The sequence below is a fragment of the Panulirus ornatus genome, chromosome 46, assembly GCF_036320965.1.
Source record: "Panulirus ornatus isolate Po-2019 chromosome 46, ASM3632096v1, whole genome shotgun sequence".
Lineage (NCBI taxonomy): Eukaryota > Metazoa > Arthropoda > Malacostraca > Decapoda > Palinuridae > Panulirus > Panulirus ornatus.
The window spans coordinates 8,572,203-8,596,436 of NC_092269.1; the positions used below are offsets into that span (position 1 = coordinate 8,572,203).

General features: G+C 39.6%; 1 protein-coding gene across 8 annotated transcripts in view; it reads right to left on the minus strand.

Annotated features, from left to right (window-relative positions):
- Window positions 1-24,234, minus strand: part of LOC139763124 (uncharacterized) — a 273,587-nt gene that overhangs the window by 86,668 nt on the left and 162,685 nt on the right. For all 8 annotated transcript variants that reach the window (XM_071688804.1, XM_071688803.1, XM_071688809.1 and 5 more), the window contains 4 exons: window positions 22,116-22,283; window positions 17,564-17,668; window positions 11,769-11,915; window positions 117-305 (listed from right to left, as the gene is read on the minus strand). In XM_071688804.1, coding sequence (XP_071544905.1) covers window positions 117-305; window positions 11,769-11,915; window positions 17,564-17,668; window positions 22,116-22,283 — 609 coding nt within the window. The remainder of the gene's footprint in view (window positions 1-116; window positions 306-11,768; window positions 11,916-17,563; window positions 17,669-22,115; window positions 22,284-24,234) is intronic.

Here is a 24,234-nt window from a genome sequence, read left to right on the forward strand (position 1 = left end):
ACAAAAAACATGAATGCAAAATTCTTTGGTGATAAAAATTTTCATAAAAAACAACAGAATCTAAAAACTACTGTTAGAAAATTAGTACTTAGAGATCTCATATAATAACAAGTTACCAATATTTGACTAGTTGCATCCGGTGTGGCCTGCCCAAATTCGTCATTCAGCTCCACATAAAGAGAGCTCCCAGCAAGCTGAGCAGTTTTCTCCTCTTCAGACTCATCAATATGAGGGGCTTGGGTGGGTATATATTCTCTGTTGTATCCACTACTATTCTCACCTCCTTCATATCGAAGTTGCTCAAGCTGGTAGGTTTATGTTAAGAGATTACAGTTAAATCACACAAAAAGGTACACTACAGAAGGAGTCCAAGAGAAACTATTTTGTAAATATAATAAGTACCATGCAAAGTACAAAACTAGTTAGATATTATAGAAATTAGAATTTAATGGGAAATTAAACAATAAACCCATGAAATAAAGTACACAAATGATCATCTTAATCATATGAATCTATCTACTCTACAGTACCAGTTGACTCCACCTACAACTGGTAACAACACAAGCATGAAGTCACCTTTGGCAAGATGAACATATGAAAAAAATATACTGTCATCAAGGATCTTTTCACCCCAAAGGAGACCATCTTATCCTGCTCCCTCATGCAGTGTTGCCCCAAAGCAATAGAAGCCCCATAAAAGTCACCGAGTTACTAATCATTTCATCTTTCATTTTTTTTATACTGTACTCGATCACAATTTTCCGCACAAGGTAGTGTGAGGAACAGATGAAGAAAGGCCACATTTGCTCATATTCGATTCTCTAGCTGTTACGTGCATTGCATTGAAACCACAGATCCATATCCACAACAAGGCCACACAGACCTTTCCATGGCTTACCCTGGCTGCTTTACATCCCCTGGATCAGTCCCTTGACAGCACATTAACCATTGTACCACACCATTCTAACTCACTTTATTAAATGCACACCTTTCAACCTCCGGCATGTTCAGGCCCCAATCATTCTAAATCTTTTTCACTCCATCCTTCTATCTCCAATTTGGTATTCCCTTTCTCACTGTTACCTCTACTTCTGACACATATATCCTCTTTTTTAAAAACCTTTTTTCACTCATTCTCTCCAGATGTCTAAACCATTTCAGCAGAACCTCTTTAGCTCTCTCAATCACACTCTCTTTATTACCTCAATTCTCTCATACCCTTTCATTACTCACTTGATAAAACCACCTTACATAAAACAATGTCCTCAAGCATTTCATTACAACACCTCCACCCTCCTCTGCACAAAATCATCTACAACCAATGCCTCACATCCACATGAAATAGTTGGGGGGAAAAAATGTGCACTCTCAGGTAACAATCTCTCTTTCCAAACATTCTTCAATGCTCCCAAAACCTTTATTCACTCATCCACCCTATGACACCTCCCATGGTTCCATTTGCTGCCATGTCCACTCCCAGATATCTGAAACACTTCGCTTCCACCAATTTTTCTTCATTCAAACTCCAACTCCACCTAACCTGTCCCTCAACAAAATATGTGGGAGTGATTACTACCACATTTAAAAGAAAACTATCTCATGGTTGAAATCAATCTCTGATGAGCCTCAGATAGACAATTGCACAAAAATTGGTGGCAGAGAGAATTAGTAGAATTCAAAAAGCATGATATGTGGTGAGTGTAATGCACTAACCCAGCCATTCTGGCAGAAGGTTGTTATAAGTGGGTATTCCCCTTTGTTTACTCCACTTCTTACACTTACATCCTCTCAGTCATCCTCTCTTAACTCGTCCTTTCCATGTACACACACCATTTAAGCACACCTTTGTCAGCTTTCTCTGTGATACTCCTTTTACCACCATAGTTCTCTCTAACACCATCACTCATTGCACAATCAACTTTCCTTACATCACATAGTACTCTCCAACATTTCATTTCCTACATGTCCAATCAATTCCATTCTTTTGCATTCAGGGACCAAGACCTGCATCCATACAAAACTGTTGGGAGTACTATACCTTCAAACATATCCATTTTTTCCCGATACACTCTGACCTATTATTAATGCCTCCTCTCCCAACCTATGACTCACTTCAGTCTCTATGGACTTATTTGTTACAAAGTCCACTCTTTGGTATTTAAAGCACTCAATTTCCTCCAAGTCCTCCCCATTAAGACTTACTCTTAAATCATCCTGTCTCATCTCCTTGTGGCACTACCTTACTTTTGTTCACAGTCACTCTACTCCTTTCACACAGTCTCCCACTTCCTCTTCAGTGTGCCACCAGAGATGTGTCATGTGCACACATAAATTTATGAAGTTGTATGACAGAATGGAATGTTCAAAAGATAGGACCTCTAGTGTAAAACTCCCTCCCCATACAGTACAAATAAGTAATTACAGATGTTAATTACTATTCCATCTCCCATGAACCCCATCCCCAAAATGCCAAAGTCTCACATTCACCTCTCTCACAATCCCATCCACAAACAGATTAAATAATCACAGTGATAACATACATCCTTGTTGCAGATCCTACTCCACTTGGAACCACTCCCCTCCACCCTTCCTACCAGCACACACAGTTATTGCCTTAATATAAACTCCTTACTGCAGTCATCAGCTTTCTAATTAACCTCCATATCTGTAGTTCCTTCCATTCTACGTAACTTACTTTCTACCCCAGTATCTACTTCCATAAAGCTCCAAGAGAATTCAGGAAGCTGACATTGTCCACTGGGCACGTTCACAGATTGAGGTAATGTATATGTCTTTGAGAGACCTTTCCTCATCTTCCATTGATAGGTCTTCCTGGTCTTTAGCTAAGGGCATCTCTAACAACTTCTGTCACTCTACCTTTCCTTCACTTTTCCACTCTGATGGTACCATAGCTTTCTCTCTCACAGACAAAGCAACTCTGTTTGGTTCCTGTTTCTCCTCTGATTCCACCTTGGATGATTCTAACATTCCTTCAACCCCTGATGTTCCTCTTACTAATCCTATGCCCCTTCCCATAATCTATTTTCAGACTGTCTGAAAAGTGCTTCTTTCTCTGGACACAAGCACGGCTTATGGTCCTGATGGCATCCATACCTGTGAATTGAGAGAGTGTGCCTCTGAACTCTCATCTGTGCTTGCTTATCTGTTCCGTTTCTGTTTAGAAACCAAATCTTTTCCTTCTCTTTAGAAGCATGCACTGATACATTTCATCCCTAAGGAGGGTGACAATTCTGACTCCTCTAACTATACTACTATTGCTCTGACATCTACCACTTCCAAAGTCCTTGAAGCCCTCATCAACTCCCATATCCTTAAACACCTCGAAAATGCAGTCTTCTCTCTAATCACCAGTATGGCTCCTGTACAGTGAGATCCACAGTAATATTCTTTCCTGTCAAACTAATGTCTGGTCATCATTCCTGAAAGATTTTGGGGAGCTGTGTGTAGTTCCCCTTGACATATCTATGGCTTTTGACAGGGTGTGGCATTGGGGTCTCATCTCTGAGCTCCCCTCTTTTGGCTTCCCTCCCTCATTTTCCTCCTTCATATCTAGCTTTCTCTCTGGTCAATCTATCTCTGTGGTTGTTGATGGATCAGCCACCTCCCTTTTCTCCATCAACAGCAGTGTCCTTCAAGGTTCTGTCCTGTCCCCTACACTTTTCCTCATTTTTTTTTTCATGGGATAGAGTAAATTGGAATGATGTTGTTTATTGGGGTCACTGTGTTATCAGTGGACTGAACTAGGGCTTGTGAAACATCTAGGGTAAACCATGGAAAGATCTGTAAGGCCTTGGCATGGATAGGGAGCTGCATTACACATGACAGTTTGAATATGGATGTGAATGGATGTGGCCTTTGTTTCTGGCTCTGCCTTGCTGATGTGGGGAATGGCGATTGGGTGTGGGGAGAAGAGAATGTATATGCTATAATTTTTTCCTTTCTTTCATGCATTTGTAGTTTCATGTGGGATGGGACTGCATTGGGAATGGCTGAAGGTAAGCAAGTATGAATGTGTCCATGTGTGTATACATATATATATATCCCTGGGGATAGGGGATTAAGAATACTTCCCACGTATTCCCTGCGTGTCGTAGAAGGCGAATAAAAGGGGAGGGAGCGGGGGGCTGGAAATCCTCCCCTCTCGTTTCTTTTTTTTTTAATTTTCCAAAAGAAGGAACAGAGGGGGCCAGGTGAGGATATTCCAAAAAAGGCCCAGTCCTCTGTTCTTAACGCTACCTCGCTAACGCGGGAAATGGCAAATAGTTTAAAAGAAAGAGGCATTTGGACGATTTTTGCAGGGAAAAAATGCAATTGAGTGGGAGATGTATAAAAGAAAGAGACAGGAGGTCAAGAGAAAGGTGCAAGAGGTGAAAAAGAGGGCAAATGAGAGTTGGGGTGAGAGAGTATCATTAAATTTTAGGGAGAATAAAAAGATGTTCTGGAAGGAGGTAAATAAAGTGCGTAAGACAAGGGAGCAAATGGGAACTTCAGTGAAGGGCGCAAATGGGGAGGTGATAACAAGTAGTGGTGATGTGAGAAGGAGATGGAGTGAGTATTTTGAAGGTTTGTTGAATGTGTTTGATGATAGAGTGGCAGATATAGGGTGTTTTGGTTGAGGTGGTGTGCAAAGTGAGAGGGTTAGGGAAAATGATTTGGTAAACAGAGAAGAGGTAGTGAAAGCCTTGCGGAAGATGAAAGCCGGCAAGACAGCAGGTTTGGATGGTATTGCAGTGGAATTTATTAAAAAAGGGGGTGACTGTATTGTTGACTGGTTGATAAGGTTATTTAATGTATGTATGACTCATGGTGAGGTGCCTGAGGATTGGCGGAATGCGTGCATAGTGCCATTGTACAAAGGCAAAGGGGATAAGAGTGAGTGCTCAAATTACAGAGGTATAAGTTTTTTGAGTATTCCTGGTAAATTATATGGGAGGGTATTGATTGAGAGGGTGAAGGCATGTACAGAGCATCAGATTGGGGAAGAGCAGTGTGGTTTCAGAAGTGGTAGAGGATGTGTGGATCAGGTGTTTGCTTTGAAGAATGTATGTGAGAAATACTTAGAAAAGCAAATGGATTTGTATGTAGCATTTATGGATCTGGAGAAGGCATATGATAGAGTTGACAGAGATGCTCTGTGGAAGGTATTAAGAATATATGCTGTGGGAGGAAAGTTGTTAGAAGCAGTGAAAAGTTTTTATCGAGGATGTAAGGCATGTGTACGTGTAGGAAGAGAGGAAAGTGATTGGTTCTCAGTGAATGTAGGTTTGCGGCAGGGGTGTGTGATGTCTCCATGGTTGTTTAATTTGTTTATGGATGGGGTTGTTAGGGAGGTAAATGCAAGAGTTTTGGAAAGAGGGGCAAGTATGAAGTCTGTTGGGGATGAGAGAGCTTGGGAAGTGAGTCAGTTGTTGTTCGCTGATGATACAGCGCTGGTGGCTGATTCATGTGAGAAACTGCAGAAGCTGGTGACTGAGTTTGGTAAAGTGTGTGGAAGAAGAAAGTTAAGAGTAAATGTGAATAAGAGCAAGGTTATTAGGTACAGTAGGGTTGAGGGTCAAGTCAATTGGGAGGTGAGTTTGAATGGAGAAAAACTGGAGGAAGTGAAGTGTTTTAGATATCTGGGAGTGGATCTGGCAGCGGATGGAACCATGGAAGCGGAAGTGGATCATAGGGTGAGGGAGGGGGCGAAAATCCTGGGAGCCTTGAAGAATGTGTGGAAGTCGAGAACATTATCTCGGAAAGCAAAAATGGGTATGTTTGAAGGAATAGTGGTTCCAACAATGTTGTATGGTTGCGAGGCGTGGGCTATGGATAGAGTTGTGCGCAGGAGGATGGATGTGCTGGAAATGAGATGTTTGAGGACAATGTGTGGTGTGAGGTGGTTTGATCGAGTGAGTAACGTAAGGGTAAGAGAGATGTGTGGAAATAAAAAGAGCGTGGTTGAGAGAGCAGAAGAGGGTGTTTTGAAGTGGTTTGGGCACATGGAGAGGATGAGTGAGGAAAGATTGACCAAGAGGATATATGTGTCGGAGGTGGAGGGAGCAAGGAGAAGAGGGAGACCAAAGTGGAGGTGGAAAGATGGAGTGAAAAAGATTTTGTGTGATCGGGGCCTGAACATGCAGGAGGGTGAAAGGAGGGCAAGGAATAGAGTGAATTGGAGCAATGTGGTATACCGGGGTTGACGTGCTGTCAGTGGATTGAATCAAGGCATGTGAAGCGTCTGGGGTAAACCATGGAAAGCTGTGTAGGTATGTATATTTGCGTGTGTGGACGTATGTATATACATGTGTATGGGGGGGTTGGGCCATTTCTTTCGTCTGTTTCCTTGCGCTACCTCGCAAACGCGGGAGACAGCGACAAAGTATAAAAAAAAATATATATATATATATATATATATATATATATTATATATATATATATATATATATATATATATATATATGTGTGGAAGTCGAGAACATTATCTCGGAAAGCAAAAATGGGTATGTTTGAAGGAATAGTGGTTCCAACAATGTTGTATGGTTGCGAGGCGTGGGCTATGGATAGAGTTGTGCGCAGGAAGATGGATGTGCTGGAAATGAGATGTTTGAGGACAATGTGTGGTGTGAGGTGGTTTGATCGAGTGAGTAACGTAAGTGTAAGAGAGTAACGTAAGGGTAAGAGAGATGTGTGGAAATAAAAAGAGCGTGGTTGAGAGAGCAGAAGAGGGTGTTTTGAAGTGGTTTGGGCACATGGAGAGGATGAGTGAGGAAAGATTGACCAAGAGGATATATGTGTCGGAGGTGGAGGGAGCAAGGAGAAGAGGGAGACCAAAGTGGAGGTGGAAAGATGGAGTGAAAAAGATTTTGTGTGATCGGGGCCTGAACATGCAGGAGGGTGAAAGGAGGGCAAGGAATAGAGTGAATTGGAGCGATGTGGTATACCGGGGTTGACGTGCTGTCAGTGGATTGAATCAAGGCATGTGAAGCGTCTGGGGTAAACCATGGAAAGCTGTGTAGGTATGTATATTTGCGTGTGTGGACGTATGTATATACATGGGTATGGGGGGGTTGGGCCATTTCTTTCGTCTGTTTCCTTGCGCTACCTCGCAAACGCGGGAGACAGCGACAAAGTATAAAAAAAAAAAAAAAAAAAAAAATATATATATATATATATATATGTCTGCATAGATATATGTATATTTATAGGTGTGTATGTGAGGGGATGTGCCTTTCTTTGTCTGTCTCCTGGTGCTCTCAGCATTGCAATAAGCAGTAATCAAGTGTGAAAAAAATGTATCTAATGATTTCAAATACATGCTAATCTTTCCCATACATCACCTGGCAATCTAATGTAAAAACATGTATTCTGTAATATCAGAGTGTCAAAACAAAAATAAGTATATATATATATATATATATATATATATATATATATATATATATATATATATATATATATATATATATATATATATATATTTTTTTTTTTTTATACTTTGTCGCTGTCTCCCGCGTTTGCAAGGTAGCGCAAGGAAACAGACGAAAGAAATGGCCCAACCCCCCCCATACACATGTATATACATACGTCCACACACGCAAATATACATACCTACACAGCTTTCCATGGTTTACCCCAGACGCTTCACATGCCTTGATTCAATCCACTGACAGCACGTCAGCCCCGGTATACCACATCGCTCCAATTCACTCTGTTCCTTGCCCTCCTTTCACCCTCCTGCATGTTCAGGCCCCGATCACACAAAATCTTCTTTCACTCCATCTTTCCACCTCCAATTTGGTCTCCCTCTTCTCCTTGTTCCCTCCACCTCCAACACATATATCCTCTAGGTCAATCTTTCCTCACTCATCCTCTCCATGTGCCCAAACCACTTCAAAACACCCTCTTCTGCTCTCTCAACCACGCTCTTTTTATTTCCACACATCTCTCTTACCCTTACGTTACTCACTCAATCAAACCACCTCACACCACACATTGTCCTCAAACATCTCATTTCCAGCACATCCATCCTCCTGCGCACAACTCTATCCATAGCCCACGCCTCGCAACCATACAACATTATATATATATATATATATATATATATATTTTTTTTTTTTTTTTTTTTTTTATACTTTGTCGCTGTCTCCCGCGTTTGCGAGGTAGCGCAAGGAAACAGACGAAAGAAATGGCCCAACCTCCCCCCCCCCCATACACATGTACATACACACGTCCACACACGCAAATATACATACCTACACAGCTTTCCATGGTTTACCCCAGACGCTTCACATGCCTTGATTCAATCCACTGACAGCACGTCAACCCCTGTATACCACATGACTCCAATTCACTCTATTCCTTGCCCTCCTTTCACCCTCCTGCATGTTCAGGCCCCGATCACACAAAATCTTTTTCACTCCATCTTTCCACCTCCAATTTGGTCTCCCTCTTCTCCTCGTTCCCTCCACCTCCGACACATATATCCTCTTGGTCAATCTCTCCTCACTCATTCTCTCCATGTGCCCAAACCATTTCAAAACACCCTCTTCTGCTCTCTCAACCACGCTCTTTTTATTTCCACACATCTCTCTTACCCTTACGTTACTTACTCGATCAAACCACCTCACACCACACATTGTCCTCAAACATCTCATTTCCAGCACATCCATCCTCCTGCGCACACCTCTATCCATAGCCCACGCCTCGCAACCATACAACATTGTTGGAACCACTATTCCCTCAAACATACCCATTTTCGCTTTCCGAGATAATGTTCTCGACTTCCACACATTTTTCAAGGCTCCCAAAATTTTCGCCCCCTCCCCACCCTATGATCCACTTCCGCTTCCATGGTTCCATCCGCTGACAGATCCACTCCCAGATATCTAAAACACTTCACTTCCTCCAGTTTTTCTCCATTCAAACTCACCTCCCAATTGACTTGACCCTCACCCCTACTGTACCTAATAACCTTGCTCTTATTCACATTTACTCTCAACTTTCTTCTTCCACACACTTTACCAACTCAGTCACCAACTTCTGCAGTTTCTCACATGAATCAGCCACCAGCGCTGTATCATCAGCGAACAACAACTGACTCACTTCCCAAGCTCTCTCATCCCCAACAGACTTCATACTTGCCCCTCTTTCCAGGACTCTTGCATTTACCTCCCTTACAACCCCATCCATAAACAAATTAAACAACCATGGAGACATCACACACCCCTGCCGCAAACCTACATTCACTGAGAACCAATCACTTTCCTCTCTTCCTACACGTACACATGCCTTACATCCTCGATAAAAACTTTTCACATATATATATGTGAATAAGAGCAAGGTTATTAGGTACAGTAGGGTTGAGGGTCAAGTCAATTGGGAGGCAAGTTTGAATGGAGAAAAACTGGAGGAAGTAAAGTGTTTTAGATATCTGGGAGTGGATCTGGCAGCGGATGGAACCATGGAAGCAGAAGTGGATCATAGGGTGGGGGAGGGGGTGAAAATTCTGGGAGCCTTGAAGAATGTGTGGAAGTCGAGAACATTATCACGGAAAGCAAAAATGGGTATGTTTGAAGGAATAGTGGTTCCAACAATGTTGTATGGTTGCGAGGCGTGGGCTATGGATAGAGTTGTGCGCAGGAGGATGGATGTGCTGGAAATGAGAAGTTTGAGGACAATGTGTGGTGTGAGGTGGTTTGATCGAGTAAGTAACGTAAGGGTAAGAGAGATGTGTGGAAATAAAAAGAGGGTAGTTGAGAGAGCAGAAGAGGGTGTTTTGAAATGGTTTGGGCACATGGAGAGAATGAGTGAGGAAAGATTGACTAAGAGGATATATGTGTCGGAGGTGGAGGGAACAAGGAGAAGTGGGAGACCAAATTGGAGGTGGAAAGATGGAGTGAAAAAGATTTTGTGTGATTGGGGCCTGAACATGCAGGAGGGTGAAAGGAGGGCAAGAAATAGAGTGAATTGGATTGATGTGGTATACTGGGGTTGACGTGCTGTCAGTGGATAGAATCAGGGCATGTGAAGCATCTGGGGTAAACCATGGAAAGCTGTGTAGGTATGTATATTTGCGTGTGTGGACGTGTATGTATATACATGTGTATGGGGGTGGGTTGGGCCATTTCTTTCGTCTGTTTTCTTGCGCTACCTCGCAAACGAGGGAGACAGCGACAAAGCAAAAAAAAAAAAAAAAAAAAATCTAAGGCAGTGATCAACAACCTCATTCTGTGTTGTTAAAGACTGACTATTTAATCTACATAATACAATAATGCAATCTTTAACAAATAATTGCATGTAATGATAAAAATGTATGACCAAAATTAGCATCACATTTATATTTACTATACACATTTGCAAGATAAGTATCAAATTTCTCAAAATATTTGTTGTAATGGGGATGTTTGTATAAGATCTACAGTTTCGTGTATATCACATTAAACACCAATCACTTACAAGCTAAAGCAAATAAAAAAAAATTAATGCAAGACCACAAACAGCACTAAATATCAATAATCCTCTTAAACATACTTTTTTTTATTATACTTTGTCGCTGTCTCCTGTGTTAGCGAGGTAGCGCAAGGATACAGACGAAAGAATGGCCTAACCCACCCACATACAAGTGTATATACATACACGTCCACACATACATGTATACATACCTATACATCTCAACGTATACATATATATATACACACACAGACATACATATATATACACATGTACATAATTCAGACTGTCTGCCCTTATTCATTCCCGTTGCCACCCCGCCACGCATGAAATGACAGCCCCCTTCCCCCGCATGTGTGCAAGGTGGCGCTAGGAAAAGACAACAAAGGCCACATTCATTCACATTCAGTCTCTAAGGCCACATTCATTCACATTCAGTCTCTAGCTGTCATGTATAATGCACCGAAACCACAGCTGCTCTCCGCATCCAGGCCACACAAAACTTTCCATGGTTTACACCAGACACTTCACATGCCTTGGTTCAATCCACTGATAGCACGTCGACCCTGGTATACCACATCATTCCAATTCACTTTATTCCTTGCACGCCTTTCACCCTCCTGCATGTTCAGGCCCCGATCACTCAAAATCTTTTTCACTCCATCTTTCTACCTCCAATTTGGTCTCCCACTTCTCCTCGTTCCCTCCACTTCTGACACATATATATCCTCTTTGTCAATGCTTTCGGAAGTAAACATCTTAAACATTTATGCACTTTTGATATCAAGCATCTTAAGAACATTGTTATAATGGTGATGTTGGTATAAGATTTAATATTAGGTGTGTATAATAATATATACCAAATATTTGTTCATGAACCAAAGGGGGTGTAAAAACACCATGCAAGCAGAAAAAACATTAAAATTCAATAACCATTGTAATATTCAAGTACAGCTCACTGCAAGCTACAAAACCTCATTCACTTTAAGGGTAATGGGAAGGCTTAGCTCGTGTGCAAAACTGATAACAACGACCACACCAGAAATGACAATTAACTGTGCTTTCTGGATATCAAAAAATGAAAGAGAATGTTAGTATTTCTGGTCAAATATGACATCTAATGCTGTACTACACTACATATTCACCAGAATAATTAATTCTGGGCCATTGGAAACATTCTTCAACAGATGAAAGATTTTCTACGTCATTAACTATATCCAGTGATTAATAATTTCATACATTTCTTAATAAAAATCTGAGTTACACATGCAACTGTAAATTAATTGATGTAGCAGACAATTAATATTCATCCCAACCTGAGCAGCGAGATCCTTGGAAAGCTGGTCGGATTGAGCGAGTGCTGCTTTGAGAGACTCAATCTGGGTGCTAAGTTCACTTTCCTCAGCACATTTTCCATCTACCTGAGCCTCAAGAGAACGAATAATTTCTCGCAGATCCCAGATCTAGTGTATCAAAAATGAAGATTTAAGATGTAGAATATATAAGGTCATACAAGATAAATATTTTGATGAATAACAATTAATTTGTAAACATATTCTACCAAATAAGTTAATAACAAATTACAAAGAAAATACGTTAAATAAGATGCACAAAAATGTACACATAATCATACACAAATAAGCAAATAAGCACTCTAAAACATATGAACCAACACACAAACAAACAAAGACAACATGGTTGTTCATTGTGCATTATTGGATGAACTGAAGTCCTATCCCCATCAAAGGATAAGAAGCAAGATTTCCTGGCTGGTGTAAAGCAGGTCTAATCAACTGAAATGATAGGTAACAAAGAGAGAGCAGAGAACGTATATCACAGGAGTCTTTTCAAAATGAGCAATATGTAAAAAGTGGAGTAAGTCTAAGCTCAGTGCCACTATAATAAACTTTTTGGTGCACAGAAATAAGGGTGTCAACTGATGAATTACATATCATCCTGCTATTGGCATCATTCTACACAATTAATATTCTGCCAAAAGTTGAATTCCATGTATATTCAGGCCCCAACGGCTGGCCACAGATGGCAACCTCACCACAGAATAAGTCACTGCAGCTGTTTGGAGGCTTCAGTAACCTGCTAGTAACCATGGTGGATGGTCTCTATTGCCCAATGCCTGTACTTAGGAATGACCAATCCAGCAAATGGTATGTTTCAACTACATTATGAACACTAATATCTAACTTCAAAACAAAATAATGATTTTACCAGGTTTTTGGCTATCTAACTATGAAGATCTTTTGTAGTGACTGACATAGCACAGGTAAATAACATGTCTACAGCAAGGTCAACTTGGGTAAAAGAAAAAAGATAGAGGGAAAAAATAGAAATTAATCAAGGTTTTACAGTTTAAAAAAAAAGGAACAATTTTTTTTGTGTACTTAGGATTAGGCAATCTGGAAAATAATGTTTTCCTAAATAAGGAAATATTGAATGCTAATTCATTAGAGAATTTTTGGCTTATAGAGTTTTTGTGTATCCATCCATTGACTGAAGAAAAAAAAATTCATTGTTTCTTCTTCACCCAGAAGGGGCCAAAAAAATCAATTACACACTGAAAGGATTAAATGCCAGATGAAATTAAAACAATTTTTTTTTTCCTTTTTTTTTCGTCGCTGTCTCCCGCATTTGCGAGGTAGCGCAAGGAAACAGACAAAAGAAATGGCCCAACCCACCCCCATACACATGTATATACATACGTCCACACACGCAAATATACATACCTATACAGCTTTCCATGGTTTACCCCAGACGCTTCACATGCCCTGATTCAATCCACTGACAGCACGTCAACCCCGGTATACCACATCGATCCAATTCACTCTATTCCTTGCCCTCCTTTCACCCTCCTGCATGTTCAGGCCCCGATCACACAAAATCTTTTTCACTCCATCTTTCCACCTCCAATTTGGTCTCCCACTTCTCCTCGTTCCCTCCACCTCCGACACATATATCCTCTTGGTCAATCTTTCCTCACTCATTCTCTCCATGAGCCCAAACCATTTCGAAACACCCTCTTCTGCTCTCTCAACCAAGCTCTTTTTATTTCCACACATCTCTCTTACCCTTACATTACTTACTCGATCAAACCACCTCACACCACACATTGTCCTCAAACATCTCATTTCCAGCACATCCATCCTCCTGCGCACAACTCTATCCATAGCCCACGCCTCGCAACCATACAACATTGTTGGAACCACTATTCCTTCAAACATACCCATTTTTGCTTTCCGAGATAATGTTCTCGACTTCCACACATTCTTCAAGGCTCCCAGGATTTTCGCCCCCCTCCCCCATCCTATGATCCACTTCTGCTTCCATCCACTGCCAGATCCACTCCCAGGTATCTAAAATACTTTACTTCCTCCAGTTTTTCTCCATTCAAACTTACCTCCCAACTGACTTGACCCTCAACCCTACTGTACCTAATAACCTTGCTCTTATTCACATTTACTCTTAACTTTCTTCTTTCACACACTTTAACAAACTCAGTCACCAGCTTCTGCAGTTTCTCACATGAATCAGCCACCAGCGCTGTATCATCAGCGAACAACAACTGACTCACTTCCCAAGCTCTCTCATCCACAACAGACTTCATACTTGCCCCTCTTTCCAAAACTCTTGCATTCACCTCCCTAACAACCCCATCCATAAACAAATTAAACAACCATGGAGACATCACACACCCCTGCCGCAAACCTACATTCACTGAGAACCAATCACTTTCCTCTCTTCCTACACGTACACATGCCTTACATCCTCAATAAAAACTTTTCACTGCTTCTAACAACTTGCCTCCCACACCATATATTCTTAATACCTTCCACAGAGCATCTCTATCAACTCTATCATATGCCTTCTCCAGATCCATAAATGCTACGTACAAATCCATTTGCTTTTCTAAGTATTTCTCACATACATTCTTCAAAGCAAACACCTGATCCACACATCCTCTACCACTTCTGAAACCACACTGCTCTTCCCCAATCTGATGCTCTGTACATGCCTTCACCCTCTCAATCAATACCCTCCCATATAATTTACCAGGAATACTCAACAAACTTATACCTCTGTAATTTGAGCACTCACTCTTATCCCCTTTGCCTTTGTACAACGGCACTATGCACGCATTCCGCCAATCCTCAGGCACCTCACCATGAGTCATACATACATCAAATAACCTTACCAACCAGTCAATAATACAGTCACCCCCTTTTTTAATAAATTCCACTGCAATACCATCCAAACCTGCTGCCTTGCCGGCTTTCATCTTCCGCAAAGCTTTTACTACCTCTTCTCTGTTTACCAAATCATTTTTCCTTACCCTCTCACTTAAAACAAATATGACTACGTTTACTGATAATGACAATATTATAAATGAAGTGTGAAAATGAGTTTCATATGCTGCAAAGACACCAAATGAAAAAGAAAAAAAACTGGCCCTTAGCAAATCTAAAGTGGGGTAAAAAAAAATTAACCAAGACTGCTACACTGCCAAAATAAAGCTACAAGAATTAATCTGTGCAAGGGACCCTGGAAGTAAATTTATACTAATAATTGAAAAATGATACAAATATCATGAGAAAAGCAAACTATAATTTGACAAATGTCAACATTAGGGTATAAAGTGTTCTACAGAGACCCATGAAAAGAGAAACACCTAATAAAATCTAACCTAAACAAATGCAAAGGAAAGAAGGTGGGAACAGGTGAACAAAGGTTAGACTTGAAGAAAAGTAAGGTTATTAGGATCAGCAGCATTGAGTGACAGGTCAGTTAGGATGTAAGACTGAATGGAGAAAAACTGGAGGAAGTGAAGGTTTTTACAAGTCTGAGAGTGGACTTGACAGCAAATGGAACCATGGAAACAGAAGTGAATCACAGGGTGAGGGAGGGGGCTAAGGTTCTAGGAGCAATGAAGAATGTGTGGAAAGAGTGCACTTTATCTCAGAGGGCAAAAATGGGTATGTCTGAAGCAATAGTAATTCCAACAATATCATATGGTTGCAAGGCATGGGCAATGGATAGGATTGTGTAGAGGGTGGTGGATGTGTTGGGAATGAAATGCCTGATGACAATATGTGGTGTGACATGATTTGATCGAGTAAGCAATGAAAAGGTGAGAGAGATGTATGGCAGTTAAACAAGTGAAGCGTCTAGGGTAAACCATGGAAAGGTCTGTGGGGCCTGGATGTGGAAAGGGAGATGTGGTTTCAGTGCATTACACATGACAGCTAGAGACTAAGTGTGAACGAATGTGGCATTTTTTGTCCGTTTCCTGGTGCTATCTCGCTGATGCAGGAGACGGTGATCAAATGTAAAGAAAAAAGGATGTTGAGCATACCTGTTACGGTGTATAGGTGAGTAGTGACCGAGTGTGTGTTGGCATGCCTTTTGAAGGTGTTATGCACATTTTGGATAACGACAAAGTTATTAAATGCAGTTGAAGGAGATTTTACCAAAAGACTAAGGCAGGTCTGCAACCAGGAAAGGAGGAGTGTAAGTACTTCCAGTGAAAGTATGTCTGATGTCACAATGGCTGAGGAATCTGTTTATGGACAAGGTTGGCGAGGGAAGTACATGTGAGGGTCTTGAAGGGGTGGAGAGCATGGGAAATATATCAGCTGCTGTTTACAGATGACACAACTCTCATGTTAGACAGTAGAAAAATACTCGCAAATCTATTGCCAGAGGTTAGGGAAAATGTGTGAAAGAGGATGGTGCACGTAAATGTTAAATGTATGGTAATTGGGTGCAAGAGAGGAATGAGAAAGGATGGTTTGAGCGGAAGTTTAAATGAAAGGATTGCTGCTGGATATTCTGGATGAAGATGTCTGAAGAATAATTGAACAAGTATGGTACTGAGGTGAAGAAGGGGAATGATGCAGGATGTTTGAGCATAAGTTTAACTGTAAGGATTAGGTTTAGTTATTCTGGATGAAGATGTCACATAAGATGACTGATGATCAAATGCAACGAAAGCACTTTATACATGGTAGTGGTGTGAAGAAAGGCACTAACATCCCTTGCTGAATCAACCTAGTGCACAGAGTGAAAAAAACAAGTGCTACTGTGAGTATGAAAAATCCATGTTTTACTTAAACACACTGGGGATTGGCTGAAGATGTTCAAGAGTTATTCTAGAGGCTGTATGTACCTGATCTACCCTATGAAAACTGGAAATGCAGTTAATGAAGACATATATACAGTCAGATAAAGAATTTTGTGAAACTGGGATCTTATCCCTGCAGGATGACAAAGTACCATGGCTGTTAATTTTCATGAGAGCACACTTATTACCGTTATCCTGTTCAAAAAGATACAAATATGAAGTATATATGATGAAAGCTTAAATATTCTTTAAAAGCCTGTTCTTGTTACCTGAAAAAACCTAATGTAATAGAAATGGTTTAAGAAAATGTAGCGAGGATGGTGCCAAAATCAAATGAGTTATGAAGCTGTCAATATGTCCACCATAAGGAATGGACAATAATGGAAAGCAAATTTACCAACTTCAAAATCTCATGAGGCTAAAACAATGTAGAATCTAATGGAACTCAAAGCCCTGTAGACATGACAAAAACTTGGCATGACGAGTTAAAAAAGTAGGGGAAAACAATATTTCAGCTTCTTCACTAACACAGGAAACAGCGAGCAAGTATGAAACAATGAAAGCAAAATATCTTCAGCAACACAGAGGTGCATAATTGGAGCAAGCTACGTAAAATGAGTATATGCACAAAAGGTAGTCAAAAACATCTGATATGACACATATATAATTCATTTAAGTGCTATCAATGGTGACACAATTCTACATAAGATTATTCACACACGATATTGCTCGCACTAAAATGAAAACTTAAGGAAGGGAAGTTCAGCAAAAAGGGAAGATAAGAAATAGGTAAGGGAAAACAAGGAAATTTTAACACATTCATGCATGACTGCTCTTAAATTTTCAAAAGATGTGCATATATCAGACACAAGTGCATTGCAAACAAAGGAAACTATATTTCTATAACATGAAAATATAAAACTACTGTAGCATGATAACTTCCACGTGCTAAGCGCACACACTACATTGTATCTTTACCTTATCGACAGCAGCTTTAAGTTCAACTTGAATTTCCTCTTTACTGGAAAGAGTGTCCTGAAGTTCTTGAGATTTTTCCCGCAACTGTCGCTCTAAATTCTCCACCTATGATACATCATAATTGTTGCAAAAATCAGTTTTGGTCAAAGAATTATTTCTATACTCTGAGAGAATTTGCTTAAAAACGAATGCTTCCGAATTTGTCTAGCTAGGCAGTTAGACTACCATAACAGGGTAGGTAAAGTTAACCACCAATGAAATTGCTTGCCACCCTCCAACAACCACTTAACACTTGCCTGCCAGTCACAACTACAACAAATAGTTGCACTTCCTCTACACTGGGGGTCACTTACCACCTACTGTTAAGCTGCCAGCAATCAACTCTAACATCATGGATATAATGATGTACAAGGTCCAATATCAACAAGCTCCTAGATAAATGTTTTTAAGTCCAGTGTTCATGGCACCTTTCCTTAGATCTGATTTTCTAAGCTCAACTATGCTAAAAGAGACTGTGAATTACAATATAAGTAACTGTACATGACACGAGGCAGTTGTCAGAGGGAACAAACATTAATGATATAGATAGATAGATAATACTACTCAGATATATGAAAATTTTTCATTAGAATATACATGCACAAAAAGAAACTTTTTATTGAGGGTCTGGGAAATGCAGGTTTTCAATTATGTGTTGTACACAAAAGCCATATCTGGACTGAAAAAATCTTGCAAGTTTGCAAAATACAGCACATAGACACTGCAACTGTCTGTTTTGAAACATATGATTTAATCATCATTGACAAGATATGGTGTATGCTTCCTGTTTAGGTGTCTTTTGGAAACATATCACAAAACAATCATTCATAATATTTTGTATGATTTTAAAGGTGACCTAAAAGTAAACCTAGAGTGCAAACATTAGCATTAAAGGTTATATGAACTCAGTGGAGGGAGTTCTGGATCAGGCAAATTCATTTAATTTCATCTAATGCAAGTTATACACAAACTGAGGTATCTGCTCTAACACTTCACAAGAAAGAGTACAGGTATCACTAATTTCCTTGCCTATGGCTGTGAGTGACAAATATAACATTAGACAAAAAGCTTTCAAAGACTAAGATATATGACTTCTGAAACCCTCAGGACCTGATTATTTCTCAGCTATCATCAAATACCCCTACATTAATAACTCTTTTAAGAATAATGGTAAATCAGTATTAAGAACTAATTTTTGTGGAAGTAGCCTGGCTTATTCCTTGCTCACCTATGATAGTTTAAGATTCACAAACTGATATTTCAGATATCCTAGGAACTTATACCAAACATGTAGCCAGGACACCTTTCCCCTTTCGCATCTGACTTCAACCTCTTTCCTTATAAGGTGAGTTGGGAGAACTCACTCATTTGACAGTTATCGTAACAAGGTGTTACAGCCAACTTCTCAGACTCAGGCAATGAGTTTAGAGTTTGAGAGCATGTTGTATGAGGTTCCGGGCACCTCTTCCAATATACAGCTTATTTCAAACCACTTTGCGACCAGGATAACTTTGAAATTTATAGTTAACATAACTATGAAGTGTTACAATCAAGTTAAAGACACCAACAACATGAGTCAAGTTTGACACAGTATTTCTGTAGTACACTTTACGGACAGTCTCCTTTGCTTAGCTGCCTGATCACCTGTCATACTAACACAAATTCTTCCTCATTCCTAAAGAGCCTGCCTTTTAAGGCAGAAAGCAGATCCCTAATCACAATTCCATTACATATCCTATATCTCACTACAGTGTGATGATTCAACTTGTTGAGAACATGAAATATAATCACAGATCAAGAAATCATAATCTCAGCATATATGTTAAATCTACTGTTACATCCACAACCACAGTAAACCTCACTACCAAACAAACTGCAACTGCTGCCGCTCCTAATACAACAGGGACTCAAATTAAATGGTAAAGTGCAGGCTGGACTGAAAAGACTAGTGATTTTAATTCAGTCTCCATGTTTCATTTGTGTCAGTGTTTCGTAACTGATACTGTTTCCCTCTCACAGACCTATAATTCTTCAAAAACTGAGACAATGTAGGCAAAAACACACTAGACGGCATACACAAAACTGATGCAAATCATCCTTATTAACTACATCCTTACAGGTAATGGTTATGCATCATGTTTATCAACATGAGAGCTCTCCATGGCACCCTGGCTTCCTGAAAGATGAGTTTTAACTAAGCTGGTAGCAAGTGACCCAGTTCTGAGTAAAATGTGACTCTAAGGAATGAAGCAAAGTGTAAGTACTTAATATGGTCTTCTTTAGACTACATCTGACTGATACATAGTAAGATGGTGAGCAATCTATTGGAGATTTTAACTTTCTGAAATTTTGCAGTCTAAAGACCTAGCTGGACAAAATGGAAACTGTGTCTTTTGAGCAAAGTTGAAAGCAAATCAAAATTTGACCATTATTTTCTCATTGCTTGAAAGATTTATATAAATATATACATCAACTTTTTGATATGACAAATTAAAACAAAAATGAGGTTCTGTTTTGTAAGCAGAGGAAACCTCTCTCATGCAAAATAGTCATGCATGCACATGTGTAATAATTATTCAACCACTTCATCAATCATCAAACACACACAATTAGGTATCAGAATCAGAAGTACAGAAAAGTTACAGAGGAAAACATGCCACAAAAACTGTACAATTTATACATATCATAAATGATAATTGTTATAAAAAAGAAGAATACATGCCAAAAGGCATTAAGTCCTTGATTACACCACTAAAATATCCCTGAATTAGTGTAAAAATGAAAATTAAATTTCCACGCATAAATACCAATATTTCATACTCTCAGCCAAAAACAAAATCTCTTTCAAAGTCTTGACCAGTGTGGATTTGTAAGTTCTTATAAATCATCAAGTAAGAAGTTACCAAAATCAAGGCTTAGTAATGTTATATGTGTCGTGACAGTACTATGTCCTTAATTGTATATGACCATACTTCTCTATACAACCATATGAGGCAATAATTCAGGTATTTTTTCTATGTACACCATCTGAACAGACATTCACATGCACAGTAACCCAGTCTCCTGAAAAAGCGACTCTGCATTTCTTTCATCAAAAGAACCAAGCAGTGAATATTCACTGTAATGTCAAAAATCCAGGTGTATGATATACTGTAATCATCAACAAGTTACATAGTGAATAAAATCTTTGAGCAGTACAAGAAAGATATATCATTATTCCAAGAATCTAATTAAGAAATCCAGTTTGAAACTGTTTCTGTGATTTATGTAAACTACATTGCACTTAGTACAAGCATTTTTCTATTCTGACTTTCAGTCCAATGAACAAACACTTGTTTCATGCTCACCATTAGCTAAACTCTTGTATGAGTGATCTTCGTTAGACTTACAGGCATCACTCTGGATGAACACTACCTCACTTTATGTAAATGTTCTCTTGTTCTCACTGACACAGAAGAAAAGCTAGGAACTCTAGTAATAGCAAACACTATATGGACCACAGTACATTTAAACCCTTCAAAATATCCAAATTCACCCCAAAGATAATGCTTCTCCCATTCATTATCTTCCTGAGAGCACAAGACTCACTTGAGTATTTTCTACTCATAGATGCTGGGGGTTGGAGAAAGATATACCAAAACTTTTATATTTTTCATCTCAGTCTACATGATTCAATTTATTCTTCAAGAACAACACATGAGCAAATCACCGGATAATTGGGGCCTTAAAGGACAGTGAGGTTTAAATGTATGTATCATCCTAAGCTTGTAAGACCTATGAGGTTTATGTTAATAAAGGATATACAAAACACCAAAAGTAATAATCTCTTTTTTCTTCCATAATGACCATAATGTCCATTGCTGCAACTTGAATAAGTCTCAACTCTACACTTTGAGGGGCTTGCATTAGCCTCTGGAATATAATTGTTTCTCTTTTGTACCAGCCTTCGAAATGTTATGTTGTAATCAATTGTGAAAAAATTCTCAGCTTCAAAAATACTGATTTCAAGATCTAATTTTCAAATGTCATATCCAGGAAAAGATCCAAGATCCACCAAGAACAACAGCTGCATATACTTAACCCTTCATCTTGGTCCCTTTAAACCCTTTCATTACTCCTATTTCCTTTTCTCCTAGCACATTCAGTCACCACAGTTTTCCACAATATAATCAATGCTGGTTTAAAATGATACAGTGCTACTCACTTCGAATGATAAAAAAGTCCCTGTGCTGCATTCATACTGAAATATCAATGGATACCTCTCAGTTTGTCATTCACTGCTTGGTACTTTCAGTGTGGCATAAAGGTGAAATAAAGGCCATTGCAGCATCCTATTGATTATGTACAGTCCATGGTATCTATGAAGGTCAGTGAGTTTATAGACACGCAACTCCTTAAGGTAATTTGTTCACTGTATCTTAAGTGTTTTAATAACAGTTCAGTCAACAGCTAAAACATCTACCTGTATTCATCAACCACAACTATAGCAGTATGAAGAGAGTTAACCTTGTACCTCTTTCTCCATGTTGGCATGCAGTGTTATAAATGCTTCCTTCTCACGCAGCTGACTGGTAAGTTTATCCTTTGTATGCACAAGATCCTCCATCTCTTGATCACGTTCAGTAGCATGCTCCTCTAAGAACTGACGGGACGATCGAAGCTGCCGATCTGCTGCCTCCAGCTGTTGTTTAGAAAGAGGCTTTCAAGTCTAATTTTCATGACAGGAAACATAATCACAATTTTGGAAAATGAACAAAATGTGAGATGAAAACCTTATATACACTGAAATAAATTCATTTTGATAAATGGCTAATGTGTTATAGACAGAAATACAAATCAGTTGAAGTATTAGTTAATGTCACTTTTTATAAGTTCCAAGAAAGGTATGCCTATGAATTATAATAATGTTACTCCTGCTCTAAAAATGTTTCATCTTCTTCAAAGCACTTGCTTTTATGTTTAATACATGAACTTTATTGTATCAATGAAAGGGCCAAAAATGATCCCATATCTTCCAGGGAACAGCAGCCTTAATGGGGCCTGAATTGTGAACAATGACAAACCACATAAATCACATGCTTTAAAAGCAACACAGCAGGATTCAAATATCATTTCCGCAAAATAAGGATAAACAGAGAAGAGGTAGTAAAAGATTTGCGGAAGATGAAACCCGGCAAGGAAGCAGGTTTGGATGGTATTGTAGTGGAATTTATTAAAAAAGGGTGAGACTGTATTGTTGACTGGTTGGTAAGGTTATTTAATGTATGTATGATTCACGGTGAGGTGCCTGAGGATTGGCGGAATGCTTGCTTAGTGCCATTGTACAAAGGCAAAGGGGATAAAAGTGAGTGCTCAAACTACAGAGGTATAAGTTTGTTGAGTATTCCTGGGAAATTATATGGGAGGGTATTGATTGAGAGGGTGACAGGCATGTACAGAGCATCAGACTGGGGAAGAGCAGTGTGGTTCCAGCAGTGGTAGAGGATGTGTGGATCAGGTGTTTGCTTTGAAGAATGTATGTGAGAAATACTTAGAAAAGCAAATGGATTTGTATGTAGCATTTATGGATCTGGAGAAGGCATATGATAGAGTTGATAGAGATGCTATGTGGAGGGTATTAAGAATATATGGTGTGGGAGGCAAGTGTTAGAAGCAGTGAAAAGTTTTTATTGAGGAGGTAAGGCACGTGTACATGTAGGAAGAGAGGAAAGAAACTGGTTCTCAATGAATGTTGGTTTGCGGCAAGGGTGTGTGATGTCTCCTTGGTTGTTTAATTTGTTTATGGATGGGGTTGTCAAGGAGGTGAATGCAAGAGTTTTGGAAAGAGGGCAAGTATGCAGTCGGTTGTGGACGAGAGAGCTTAGGAAGTGAGTCAGTTGTTTGCTGAAGTTACAGCGCTGGTGGCTGATTCGTGTGAGAATCTGCAGAAGCTGGTGACTGAGTTTGGTAAAGTGTGTGAAAGAAGAAAGCTGAAAGTAAATGTGAATAAGATCAAGGTTATTAGGTACAGTAGGGTTGAGGAACAAGTCAACTGGGAGATAAGTTTGAATGGAGAAAAAGTGGAGGAAGTGAAGCGTTTTAGATATCTGGGAGTGGATTTGGCAGCAGATGGAACCAAAGAAGTGGAAGTGAATCACAGGGTGGGGGAGGGGGCGAAAGTTTTGGGAGCATTGAAAAATGTGTGGAAGTCGAGAACATTATCTCAGAAAGCAAAAATGGGTATGTTTGAAGGAATAGTGGTTCCAACAATGTTATATGGTTGCAAGACATGGGCTATAGACAGATTTGTGCAAAGGAGGGTGGATGTGCTGGAAATGAGATATTTGAGGACAATATGTGGTGTGAGGTGGTTTGATTAAGTAATAATAGGGTAAGAGAGATGTGTGGTAATAAAAAGAGTGTGGTTGAGAGAGCAGAAGAGGGTGTTTTGAAATGGTTTGGTCACAAGGAGAGAATGAGTGAGGAAAGATTGACCAAGAGGATATATGTGTCGGAGGTGGAGGGAACAAGAAGTGAGAGACGAAGCTGGAGGTGGAAAGATGGAGTGAAAAAGATTTTGAGTGATTGGGGCCTGAACATGCAGGAGGGTGAAAGGCATGCAAGGAATAGAGTGAATTGGAAAGATGTGGTAT